General features: G+C 43.2%; 1 protein-coding gene across 1 annotated transcript; it reads right to left on the reverse strand.

The window, feature by feature from the left end:
* Positions 1 to 626: 626 nt before the first annotated feature.
* Positions 627 to 11,900, reverse strand: cnot9 (CCR4-NOT transcription complex subunit 9). Its single transcript, XM_017683217.2, has 8 exons — positions 11,728 to 11,900; positions 9,656 to 9,835; positions 8,382 to 8,497; positions 7,236 to 7,345; positions 5,219 to 5,328; positions 3,667 to 3,765; positions 3,435 to 3,526; positions 627 to 1,274 (listed from the first exon to the last, which is right to left on the reverse strand). The coding sequence occupies exons 1-8, from the start codon at positions 11,743 to 11,745 to the stop codon at positions 1,106 to 1,108; spliced, it is 894 nt and encodes a 297-aa protein (XP_017538706.1). The 5' UTR covers positions 11,746 to 11,900; the 3' UTR covers positions 627 to 1,105.
* Positions 11,901 to 13,069: the final 1,169 nt, after the last annotated feature.

Here is a 13,069-nt window from a genome sequence, read left to right on the forward strand (position 1 = left end):
AAATGTTAGGCTTTAAAGGGCTTGTATCATGGGTTTAAACGGCCGGTACCATGTGATAATCTAACATTAGGCTTAAAGGACCAGTATTATAGGGATTATTTAATGTTAGGCTTTAAAGGGCTTATACCATGGTTTTAAAGGGCCCATATCACAGGATTATTTAACGTTACAGCCAATCAGAAAAGAGCGGTCTCTGTTGGAAGAGGAGCTCCTCACTATGTAGAGCTGAAGGGCTCAATCCAAAACACAATTCGTAGTTCCAGGTAATTATACACTAATGAAAACAGGTTTTATAGACCCATCAAATCTTACATACTGCATCTTGGATGGAGTACTGAAAATAAGTTGTCAGCCCCTCAGTTTACACAGAACCAGGTTCTTAATTCATCTGTACACTCAGAGCCCCCCCGCGAGAAGCATGACAGTTGAAGATTATCGCATCGACCGCTAAAGAATTTTTAGCAATTGTGTGTATATTACAATGGATCGTCACGTTTTATCCATGTTTTATCCAGGACGTGTAAAGCTGTGAACTCCAGAATCAAAGCGCCATGCATGATTTACTATTTCATAAAGCACCTTTATGCGCTGAAATACAGCAAACACAGGAACACCACCATCCAAAATATTTTACAAAAATCTATTTATATTTTATTCAACCCCTCACAAATCCCACCCCTCCTCCAGACCAAGCTGGAGAAGGACGAGAGATTCTATTGTATTTTACAGTATTCAAAGGTTTCTAGCAACTGTGCGTAAGAGGGGGTCAGACTGTAAGACCGTAAGAGAGAGAGAGAGTGATGGAGAGGCAGGCCTTCAAACAAACAAACAAACAAAAAACTATGGAGTACGTTTTGCTTCTGGCAAGTCCAGTAAAGTCCAGGGTTGGTTCAGAACGTCCGTGGAAATTTGCTCAAAGAACCTGAAAGCAAAACATTAAGCACCTTTCCTAAGTCTTGGCAAAAAAACCCTCAAGTCTAAGTGCTCTTGAGTACAAGAACAGTCCGTGTTGTGTGTGTAAGCATGTAAAACTCCAGCTACAGAGAGATGTGTTGGCCTATGACCCTGTTCCTGCGTCCGGTTTTGGACGAGGTCTCCGTGTGCGTTACTGTGAAGGCAGCGGGATTCCGCGGGGATCTGTGACCTGTCCATCCTGCAGGTTCTTGACCAGCTGGGCTAGCCAGCGTTTGGTGGTGGTGTCGTCCTTCAGCACCTGGGCGAAGGTGGTGTCCTTCAGCTGGTCGGGCAGACACTGACGGAGCGCCTCTCTCGCTCTACGCAGACAGACGCGGAGACAGACAGAGATAAAGCGACAGAGAGACAGAGAGAGAAAGAAAGAGAGAAGGAAATGCAAACAAAATTAAACCTGTGCAAACATCGCTTGATCAGTGTAAACGGTTTAATCTTATTGTGGTTTATGCAAAACAAACCAGCCACCCAAAAATATTCTGTCAGTCCAGCTACGCAGCGCAGAAAGGGCTGCATCTGACGATACGCCGGTCATCAATTAACCTATTAAACAACTGTTTTGATTAATCCAACGGCTGTGCTCCTGTTTCAGTGGAAATGCCGGCACCAGCTTCGCCTCGTTTACAGTCAACAATAACTATCCTCACACAATTGTTTATATTGCTCATTTTTGTGAAAAGGGTTTATGTGAAGGATGGAGGTCATCATATATGTTCTCTATACAGCACTACAAGGTGTAACAAGGTTCATTACTTTATTACTTCTCTTCTCGAGTGCCTCGCTATCCTGTTGCTGCTGTAGTTTCCCTGCTGTGGGACTAACACAGGAGTCTCTTATTTCCTTGGAAATATAACAATGACCATGGCTAGACAAAACAACAGAGCTATAAATAAATAAACAAACAAAAATAAAGACAGACTGAGGATACTCAAAGCGAAATGAAGGCAAATAAAATAATTAAATTTTCACCATGAAAACCAAAACGCTGCCACCAAGATCACACAACATGGTCCTGTTATGAACTCAGTAGAAGCGACATCACTTCCCATAATGTAGCGTAATCTACCTTCACAATATGAGCATCGCAGCGCTTTTTAGTAAATAACCCTCACTGTAAAGTCTGTATTAATATCTTTTCATGTTCTACGCCTTTATGGGATCATTACTGCAGCCCAAATCAGGCTAGAATGGTTTCACATACCTCTATGGGGGTCAACAGCAGTGGGCAGTGCACAGTATGATGTAGGTCAAGAGGAAGTTTAAGTTAAGTGATACTTTTTTAATCCCACAAACGGGGAAATTCCACCTCCGCATTTAACCCGTCCGTGAAGTGAAACACCACATACACACTAGTGAACACACACACTAGGGGGCAGTGAGCACACTTGCCCGGAGCAGTAGGCAGCTCTATCCACGGCGCCCGGGGAGCAGTTGGGGGTTAGGTGTCGTGCTCAAGGACACCTCAGTCATGGACTGTCGGCGCTGGGGATCGAACCAGCAACCTTCCGGTCTCAGCGCCAGTTCCCTGACCTCCAGCCCACGACTGCCCCAGTAAGTCCCTTTTATGCTGAGCGTCGGACGGTGTAAAGCACCCACTGGACTGGATCAGTGCAAACGCATTCTGTGGAGTGATGACGCTTCTCTATCTGGCAGTCTGATGGACGAGTTTGGCGAATACCAGGAGAGCGACAGATGCAAAGATAAAATCCATGCTTTTCTTATAACAGTAAACATGTGTTAATAATAATGTTAATAACAGATTATTTTAGAAAATATAATTACTTCAAAACTAAAATAAAAAAGGAGGATCCCAATATCATAAAAATAAATACATATATACATGCATATGTATTACAAACCGAACACAAAACAAATAAATACTCTTCATAAGTTAAACTGGTTTACTTTCACTTAAAATTTGGATCCCAAATTCTTCCTAAAAACTACTTGCATTACAAAAGGATAAGCATACCCTTTCATAAAAAGGAGAGGAAGTAAAATCTGCCCGCCAGGGTCTTAAACTAGTCATTTAGACCAAGTCTGACAGGATTTGTCTGTTGGAATCCTCAAGGAATAAATTAGCTTTATATGGAGAGGATCTGGACTGGTTGAGCTGGGCATTCTCCAGCAGCTGGATCCTGAACCTCGGTGCTGTTTCTGCACAGCGTTTTTATTTCCACTGGGAACTCGACTGAAACATCCCTGACTCTGACACTCAGCTAAAGGGGACAACATTAGCTCAGGTTGTGTTTGTTACCTGCGCTTATGTGTGTCACACCAGGATTAAGGCCATTACAACACTCACACCTGAGGAAGAATATACGACTACTAGTTGTCATTCATTTTATTGCACATGCTTATTTTGAAAGCTCACTAATTTGGCATTTTGGAACTGGAGAAATGGGGCCCACAAACCAGGAGAGTAATAGTTGGTATTAGACGTAGCTACTGGTAGTTTTAAATACCTGGAGTTGTCGGAGAGGCGCAGGTAACAGCGTACGACGTGCTTCAACAGCCGGGCTGAAGGCTCTTTAGACAGCTGCAGTACCATCTTCCCCTATGACAGCCAACCAATCACAACACTGTTACCAACTGTGCAGTGACATCACTGAATATCAAACACTGGAGCAAATTAAAGTGAAATAAAGTGAAATCGACCCACTTAAGAACTCATAAAGTGGTGCATTTCTTCCTTACCAGGATCATGGCTACGTGAGAGAATCGCTCGTAGGTCTGGCAGATGTAGGCCAGGCCTGTGTCATCCAGCAAGATCTTCTGCAAGATAAATGTTGCAACCTGCAGCAACACAACACAACACAACTGTTAGGACAAATCAACTGGCCTCACCTCAGCACCGGCTAACCAGACAGGATATCCAACACCTGGAAGCTAAAGCACCTGTGCTTTAATATCTCTACTAAACTCACCTTGACAAACTAACATGTTGGATCATTTGCCCTCATGAGTTTACTCTAGTGCAGAGGTCGCAACCCAAATGTCAATTAAATGTAATTCTGTCCTTTTAACAAAAAAAAAATCAAACCACTTTGGAAGCCACAACATTTTCTGTCCATTTTACCATCTTGGCTGTAAATCTGCCTCAGTATGTGCTGATGTATGTATTATATATATATTAAACGAAAAACACAGACTTGCTTCGCTCTGCTTTAAGCTTTAGCTCAGCTATAGCTGCTTTTCTCACATCTCCGGCAGGAAACGTTCCCCAAAAGTTCTTGTAAATTGTCTCCATGTTTGATTTTGTGAGGCTTCTTGTTCGAATTTTCCCGTTCCACCTTAAACAGAGTCACCAGAATGTACCTTCTGCACTATTTAAGGTGGAAAGTTCAAAGGAGAATCAGGCAAATGAGAAGCTGAATACAGCTTCACAACTTTGAGATTAAACTTCCTCCAAATTATCGATGCTCATATTTAATCTCTCTTTTTCTTTTCCATTAGCTACTAGCTGGGCGAGACTGTTGTCTGTGATGCTATGGTGACCAGCCGTCTGCGCTGATCTTCAGGGTTAAAGGGTGAATCAGCAGTTCTACATTAACTCCAGCGTTTAAGACCATTTACTGTTAAACTGTGTTGAAGGATCAGCAGAGCTTTATTTTACTGTAGAGGAGGATTATTTTATTATTACCTACTGATCTGATTCAGCTGTGGAGCCACATCAAGGAATGAAAAGAGCTGCATGTTGCCGACCCCTGCACTAGTGTTAGTGCTATCTTATTAGATCAGTGGTCACCAATCCTCCTACTGAAGATCTGCTTTCCTGTAGAGTTTGGTTCCAACCTGCCACTCCTTACCTAACACTGATGCATCTAATTCAGCCAATCAAGAACTTCTGATTTATTTAGCTTGAGCATAGGTGGCAGATTGGGGTTGGAACCAGGCTCAAGATCAGGGTTGGATCTCCAGGACCAGGGTTGGTGACCAATGCATTAGATCATGTGAAGAGGCAGCCTCCATAAAACCTACCAGTTTAATTTGCAGTGACCAAAAAATGACCCCTAGCTATTATTAACCCACTTTCTCTCCTGCTTTTCTATCTGTTCATGAACCCATTATGTACACTCACATATGAAAAGTAGTCAGAATCTGCATCATTAATGCAAACTAGAAACTAGCAAGACTATCTTGCATTCACTGTGAGCTGCAGCAGCGTTTGGGGCCAAACTATCCATTTAAAAGAGCACTATTGTTGTAGCGCTAACAGTAGTAGAGTAAGGTGAATTTGTGACCGCACCGTCTTGGAGAGTTCGCTGCCGGACTCCATGATGCGCAGGCACAGTGGGATGATTTCTGTCGTCAACAGGAAGTTAATCACTTCTTGCTCGTCTGTTTTTACCAGTGCTCCTGCACACAAACACACACAAAGTTCATGTTTTGTCCTGCGAACCACTTTCACTTTTTCAAAGAGCTTTCTCAGAGAGGTTTCAGGCACAGAGACATCACATCGAAGCAAACCAGGCTTCTCAGAACAGCACAGGATTTCACAGTTAAATCACGCAGATTCATCTTCAACGTGTTTGCAGGTAAATGCAGATTTAAAGCAGAAAGACACTTTCCACAATCCACCGTCGCACTTCAGATTTACCACGCCATTAAAGCTACACTACGCACGTTCAGGGGATTTGGAGACCTCTCTGGTGGAAATATGGAATTGCATGCAACACGCTGGAGAACATCTGTTCAGTTTCAGACCTTCCGACCCTTTTTCTGAGACGGAAAATAACGGTAAAGAAGTATTTAAGGTGAACTTGATCAATATTTGGTGAAGGATGTATCTGTGAGTGAATTATCTACTATTATATAACAGTTAGCTCCGGCCACACGAGCTGATTGGTTGAGAGACGTTCTAACTGAGCTGTTACTTCATCCACAACGGCTTCACGGCTTTTTCTTCATCCATCACGGCTTTTTCACTCCACTAAGACGCCGTTGCTAAGCAACGGCTTTGACAGCTGTAGGAGACGCTTGAGCCATTTGAACGTTTTTACTTCTTACTTTGCCACAAACAGAAAACGGACACTGTTAAGACCACATCTGACCGACAGAGAATTTGGTCCAACTCTGAAGATGAGACGACGCTAAATTCCCAAACTGTCAGTCGATCTGTGTGGAGCTGAACGAACTGGCGGCTGAGCAGTGAGTGGGCGGAGCTCGTTACTCTGACGTAGCATCAAGCTGCTCGTTAAGGAGCTCTAATTAGGAGGAAGGAACTGAACATTAAAACATATTAAAGCCGCGTTCACGGCCAGTTTATTAATTTCTTACTGTATTTATTTAACTGCTGTGTTAAAGCAGTAGAGACACTCAAGGAGGGAGTTATCACCAATAACATCACGGCTGGGATGATCTACGGCCACCACATCACAGCCGGGATGGTATTTCTTGGGTTCTACTGCTTAACCGTCATCATATCTTTAGCAGTATAACGTTGAGACCTAAACATCGCGCTGGAGCCTGTGCGAATGACGTTAGTATGTAAAAGGCGCTCACTGCACGGTCTCGGCTCGACTTGACTCGCCTTTTTTGGTTTTCCATTAGGAAAGAGTTGGTACCTGGTCCTTTTTTGGTGCCATCTCCATCGGGGGATCAAGCGAGCTGAGCGGACACCGAAAGGTGACGTAGAAACAAGACGGGCTGCTGACTGAGCAGAGAGAATCGCTGAACACGTACGCAAAGAGCGGTTTGAAGGCAAAGCTTAAAGAATCCGAGGACGTGAACCAAAGAAGTGACCGCGCCCTTTTTACTGTGAACACATTCTGGGTGATGAGCCCAGCTGTCAGTCAGTGAAGCTTCATGATGCTCCTGTGATTCTGGTGAAGAATCGCGTGGCGCGCTGCTCTTTTGTTTAGGAGCTGATCTGTTCAGTGTGTCGCATACAGATTACATTTAAAAGATAATGTGAACAGCCAAACAATAAATAAACCAGATTTGGTGAGAAAATCAGATTCGGGGCACTTTTACCTGCTGTGTGAACGCAGCCTTTGTTACCAGGGTTTGTAAGATGTATGTAAATGATCAGTCAGACTTGCTGCCCCGAATTACACCTCACTCAAAAAAGTAGCTCACTGCTGTTTCTAAAGCGGCTGTTTCTATTTACAGACTGTGGGCCCTGAGGAGCGGACAATACATTTAGAAATATACTGAAATGTTTACGGTACTATTATTAAACTATTATTAACGCAAAATTCTGTTTTCCATGATTAATATTAGATGCACCTGAAATGTTCTGTGAGAGAGGTTAAGACACGTACCGATGACTCCAAGGCTGGTGAGACGAAGGTACTCGAAGGGTCTCGTTTTACTGACGGTGTGCAGGAATGGATACAGGAACAGGGGGATGTGAGCTGCCAAAAATGCTGATCTAGAAGAAAACCAACACACAGGGAGCCATTGAAGACCTCTGAATGCGGAGATCACGATAGCGATGGACAATACGGCAAAAATGTAACATTTAATTACAATCGTCATAATACTTAATACACTTAATACTACAGAGAAAAATACTAAAAATATCAATGATTTTTACAACAAGACAACTGGTAAAAATGAAGAAATGGCAGAAAGGACCAACATCAAATTAGCACATTAATACTTTGTGATGATATTACTTGCCATGAAACACCTCTGGCTGTTGTTCATGGTCTCAATGAATGTCTTATCAGTACGTTCACATTACCAGGCTGAAGTGGCACGAATCTGATTTTGGGCCCTGATGTGACTCAGATCTGAGGGCAAACCTGATCTTTTCAAATCTGACCTGAGTCACTTTCATATGTGGACCTACGTCAGATATGTTTCCGATTCGTGGCCATGTGACCTTAATGTGACGCTCAGATCGGAATTCTTGAGCTTCTTTTCCAATGCGCATGACCCCCATTCAGCGTTACCATGGTAACAGCGGCGAACAGACGTTAAAGCCTGTAAACGGTGGAGAAGCAGCTCATCTCACCTTTTCCTCCTCCGTGTGGCTCTAATAACGAAGCTGAGAGCTGATCAGAGTTAATGATCTTCTCAGCGAAGCTCGTTCTGCTCGTTAGTTTGTGCCGATGATGCAGTGATTCAGTCACGTGATGTCACTGAGTGGGAGGAGCTCATGAGGCTCATTTCAGGCGGGTTCATCACATTAACGACCGATTTGAGTCACTTAGTTAAACGAATGTGAACCATCGTGCCAGACAGAGCTGAAATCTATTTTTCTACTTCACATGCAACTGGCCTGTGTTCTAGATATAAAGCTACTTCTCAGGAACGCATGCTGTGACACAATTAACCATGACAACAATAACACAGCAATGCACCGTCCACCATGCAAAGGATGGGACCTGCACGCGAGTGCCACTCATTCTGTTTTAGCTGTAGTACATGATATTCGGCCTTTTAGGGAGTGCAGCACTTACCGTGTCTCTACATGCGAAGCCACACACTGCAGCAAAGCTAAGGCGTTACACACTCTGTTGGACTGGTGCGCCGTCAGCGTGGGAGGGTTAATGGAGGGATAGATGTTCACTATTTCCTGTTAAAAAACATCAAAAGAAAAATATCCGTCAGACACAGTGCTGGGAGAGTCGGTCACAGGTCTTATTTAGCGTTTAACTCTACGGTGTCAAAGATACACAGCTATACACATCAGCGGTGATTATCGGTTAACCGACATCTCTGCGTTAGTGAGTTACGTTATCTGTTAAAACTAAATCTTGCTTCATGGGAGCAGCTGAGTGAGAACTCTTCAGGACAAATGCCACAGCTAGTCTGCTCATGATAATAAGCTGGGTTGGTTCTCTGTTCCTGACACTCCCCTGTGGACATTCATATACACAGACACAGTAGATAGATAAAACGTTATTGATCCTGAAGGGAAACTGCAGTGTTACAGTAGCCATAATTACGCATAACCTTACACACATCAGGCCGTAATAAAAAGACATAAATCACTCAGAAATGAAAAAAATACACAAGGTATCAAAGAGTACGAATAAAAGTATATTGTTCAGATTACTCACATAGCATAAAAAGATCAGGCCTGACATTATGTCCTAGTTTTCTGAGCATTTTATCAGCTCCACTTACTATATAGGTGCTCTTTTTAGTTCTACAGTTACAGACTGTAAATGTGAGAGTTAAAAAATTACAATAAATATCTTTTTATCTTAGTTTCATGTCGTTTCAGTGCATTCTGGTCGTTTTCTTCAGAGCAATCAAACTCACTAACAGCATGCTAATGACTCGGCAGCTAGCTAGCTAACTTTCCCGTTCCACCTTAAATAGTCCAGCAGTTCTGACACCTGAAGCGCCAGAATGTAACAGCTGCTCCATTTAAGGTGGAACGGGAAAATTCGAACAAGAATCTGGCGAATATCTGACTTCAGCTTCATATCACTGAAGAGTTAGGGGGGGTGATAATAAATAACTGCCCCCCTCTTTGAAGGCGTATGACCCCTAAATGTAACTAAATCCCAGCAGTGAGGAGCTGAACTTTCCCCTCCTCTGCTGTCCCTGCAGACAGGCAGGGTCGCCCACAGAGCGGCGCTGGTAGCTGTTAATGAAGTTATGGGTTCCAGATGGGTTAGGGTGGGGTAGGGGTAAAACAAAGGAATGGGATTGAGGCCTTCTTAACCTCTTTTCTCCATCTCTGTACAAACACAAATCCGGCTAAAGACGTCCACGTCGGTACCTGAAGGAGTGCAGCGATGGTCCCACACGAGTGCCAGAGCATCGGCGCCAGGTCAGTGACCGATTCCCGCTTCTTGCTGAGCTCCAGCAGCGCATTCTCCCTCGTCTCAGGGCTCGACAGCTCATTGATCCACTGATAGATCTTCTCACGGTCCACCTGTGCCAGCGCCGTGCTTACAGCCTGCATCAAACACGCGCACACGTCAACACGCAGTAATGCGAAAACGGTCTGAATCAGAAAACGGCAGGTCGGTACTTAAGCATCAAGCATAAAATAGCCCAACAGAAAATGTTTTCAGGATAGTTTCTAATACAGAACCTAAATGCAAGATCTTTTTAAGATCATTTTATCTGCATATATTAATCCTAAATCAGAAACATTTCAAGCTTGACGCAGCATTAACCCCTTAATTTGCCACAATTGAGGTATTTAACCCTAAGCCCATTAATTCAGCACTATAAATGATTTAGTAACTGTAGACCTTAGTTATGAGAGTCTACTTTAGCTGTCGGCCTCAGATTTGACAGCTAACTATATGGCTATTAGTTACAGTCAACTGTTCCCCTCAGTTAACACACAGCAGTTTCGCTTGTTGCCCTTAGTTAACACTTTAATAACAGAGCTCGATATCGGGAGACGTTATTTATCTCCCTTTATTGTTCTAATGTTGGGCAGATGTGTTTTTTTTCAGCTCATTATGTGACGCAAAACAGTATCTAATGTTAAATATTCAGCTAACTTTACACCCTCAGAGAGATGGAGGGAATAGAACCACGAGTTCTGTATAGAACCAATCCATGCTAAAATAGTTATTATGATTAACTGAGAATGTACTGTCTATGTTTCCATATGGAACCTTTTTGTAAATGGTTCTATACAGCACTAAATAGGGCTCTCCTACTGTTGCCAGCCTGTAACAACAGAAGAACCCTTTTTGGTTCTATATGGACTCATTTACAAAGAAATATCTTTATAGAACCTCCTTCATCTCCATCAGTCTGAAGAACCATTTCACCAGGCAAAGAACCTTCTACATTAACATTTACGGCATTTGGCTGACGCCCTTATCCAGAGCAACTTACAGTGTGATCATTTTACACAGGTAGGTGAAGGTGGTGTTAGGAGTCTTGCCCAAGGACTCTTATTGGTGTAGTGCTGGGAGCTTGTCCAAGCAGAGGACTGAACCCCAGACTACAGCATGGAAAGCAGAGGTGTTATCCACTACACTATACAACCAACCTTACAAGCACGCAAATGCTTCTTTAAGTGTTCACGGTTCTACACAGAACCGCTGTCTACACTAAGGAACCCTGAAACAACCATCTTTTTTAAAGAGTCTACTTTAGTCGTTGACCCCAGAGTGGACAGTCAACTCGTACCTATTGCTATTAATTAGTTAGCTGTTGCCCTCAGCTAACCTAACCTAGTTGTGCTGGTTGCCCTCAGTGAACACCAGGCGCTCTGATGACCTGATATCGACAGGCGGGACTTGTTTTATCTCGTTTTATCTGAGTGAATCGAGTAAATGAGGTTTCGGTTCGCTGTGTAATGCAAACCAGCCCGGACCTTTCTAGTTAAGCTAGACGGTTAGCGAGGTGAGCTAACTGGGCTAACGTTGATCAGTTCTTACACAAAAGCGCTATTTAAAAAAAAAACATCTAAAGAACGAAAGAAGCTATTGTTTTAATGTAAATACAGCATCAATTCTGCCCACAGAGTCCAGTATCTTCGCTGCAGTGGCCGCTGAGAGAGGTTTATCGTTAGCTAGCCGGCGGGGCTAACAGACAGCGCTAGTTGGCATTAGCTTTAGCATTAGCCTTAGCTAATTAGTTAGGATTTTAAAATCTCCACATTTGTCGGTTTACGGACCCGCCGTTTAATAACGAGGTCTCGGGCGCCGGAACACCGCCCTGCGCACCGACCCAGCCGGTTAAACCTCGCAGTTTCGGCTGGAAGTCAAGTTTGACGCTAGCGCTAAGTTAGCTCACCTGGCTAGCAGGCCGGAGGCAGAGTCGGCGGCGTAACGACGCATAAAACGGTGAATGAAATGAAAACAGCGCTGCGTAACTCACCGCTCCTGTGGCCAGCATTCTCCAAAAGGGCTGTCTGAGCTCGTTCAGTATCTGTGGAGAACCTTTTTGAGCCGAAAACCGTGAAACCTCCCTCTCTCACATGAGAAAGCCTGTCTGTTGTGCTCAAGCTCGCCGCTCAGAGTTGCAGTGTCACCTTGCCTTTTGGAGCCGAGTTACAGGGCAGGGGTTGAAATGTTCCTGTGATAAATGGGACCCTCGAATAAAAAGAGCATCACTTCATTAACAGCTACTCTTTCATTACGTGCCTTATTATAGCTCTTTATTAGTCATATGATCTACTTGACATGTCAGATTTAAATGTCTTTGCTCCTCTTTATTGGAAAACAAGCTTCTATTATTAAGCATCAGGCCCATCATCACGATCAAGATCAGGACCTTTATAGTCATTTCATCCATATTCAAGCAAAGAGGGCAACAAAACTCGCTCCTCCGGAGCTTCAGTGCAACATGGACACAGATGACCTGTAATAACCAAACAGGACAACACAGTGTAAGAGACACTGACCCCATGCAGCCACTGACCTCACTTATAATGAGGGAAAGGCCTCAGGATGTGTTCTGGTTACTGTTGCCTCAGTATTGATCTTGTTGAAAGTGAGTGTAGTAATAAGGTTATTATAAATGCTCTCTGTAATGTGACGTTACCTGCTGCAGGATTTGGGTCCACCTTATATTATGTGTCGCTAATAGCTGTGTAGTTAGTAACAATGTAACTACTAATGATTTAGTCACTGTTACAGAAGTAAATGTATCTTAAATGTTGTAACAGAGTCCTGATCTCAACCTGATAGACCACCTTTGGGATGAATTAGAGTGGAGACTGTGAGCCAGGCCTTCTCGTCCAACATCAGTGTCTGACCTCACAAATTCACTTCTGGAAGAACGGCCAAAAATTCCCATCAACACACTCCTAACCCTTGTGGAAAGCCTTCCCAGAAGAGCTGAAGCTGTTACAGCTGCAAAGGGTGAGCCGACATCATATTAAACCCTATGGATTAAGAATGGGATCTCACTCAGGTTCATGTGAGTTTGAAGCCAGACGACCGAATACTTTTGGAAATTTAGTGTACATATATACACAGTGTCTATAGTACCACTGCATTATTACACAGTACTTACATAATAACTAATAATAATAATAAGATATAAAATAATAATAAGAAATAAAACTATCATACAGTTATTGTCCCCTTTATTAGGGACGTTTAGCGATCTTATAGTAAAACTGTGCCTCTAAACCGCATTTTGCACAGTTTTTGGAGGGTTTTTAAACAATCTGTCAGTCTTTTAATGCAAATACATTAAAAATATTAAATATAAC

Source organism: Pygocentrus nattereri, chromosome 25, assembly GCF_015220715.1.
Source record: "Pygocentrus nattereri isolate fPygNat1 chromosome 25, fPygNat1.pri, whole genome shotgun sequence".
In the NCBI taxonomy this organism is placed as follows: Eukaryota; Metazoa; Chordata; class Actinopteri; order Characiformes; family Serrasalmidae; genus Pygocentrus; species Pygocentrus nattereri.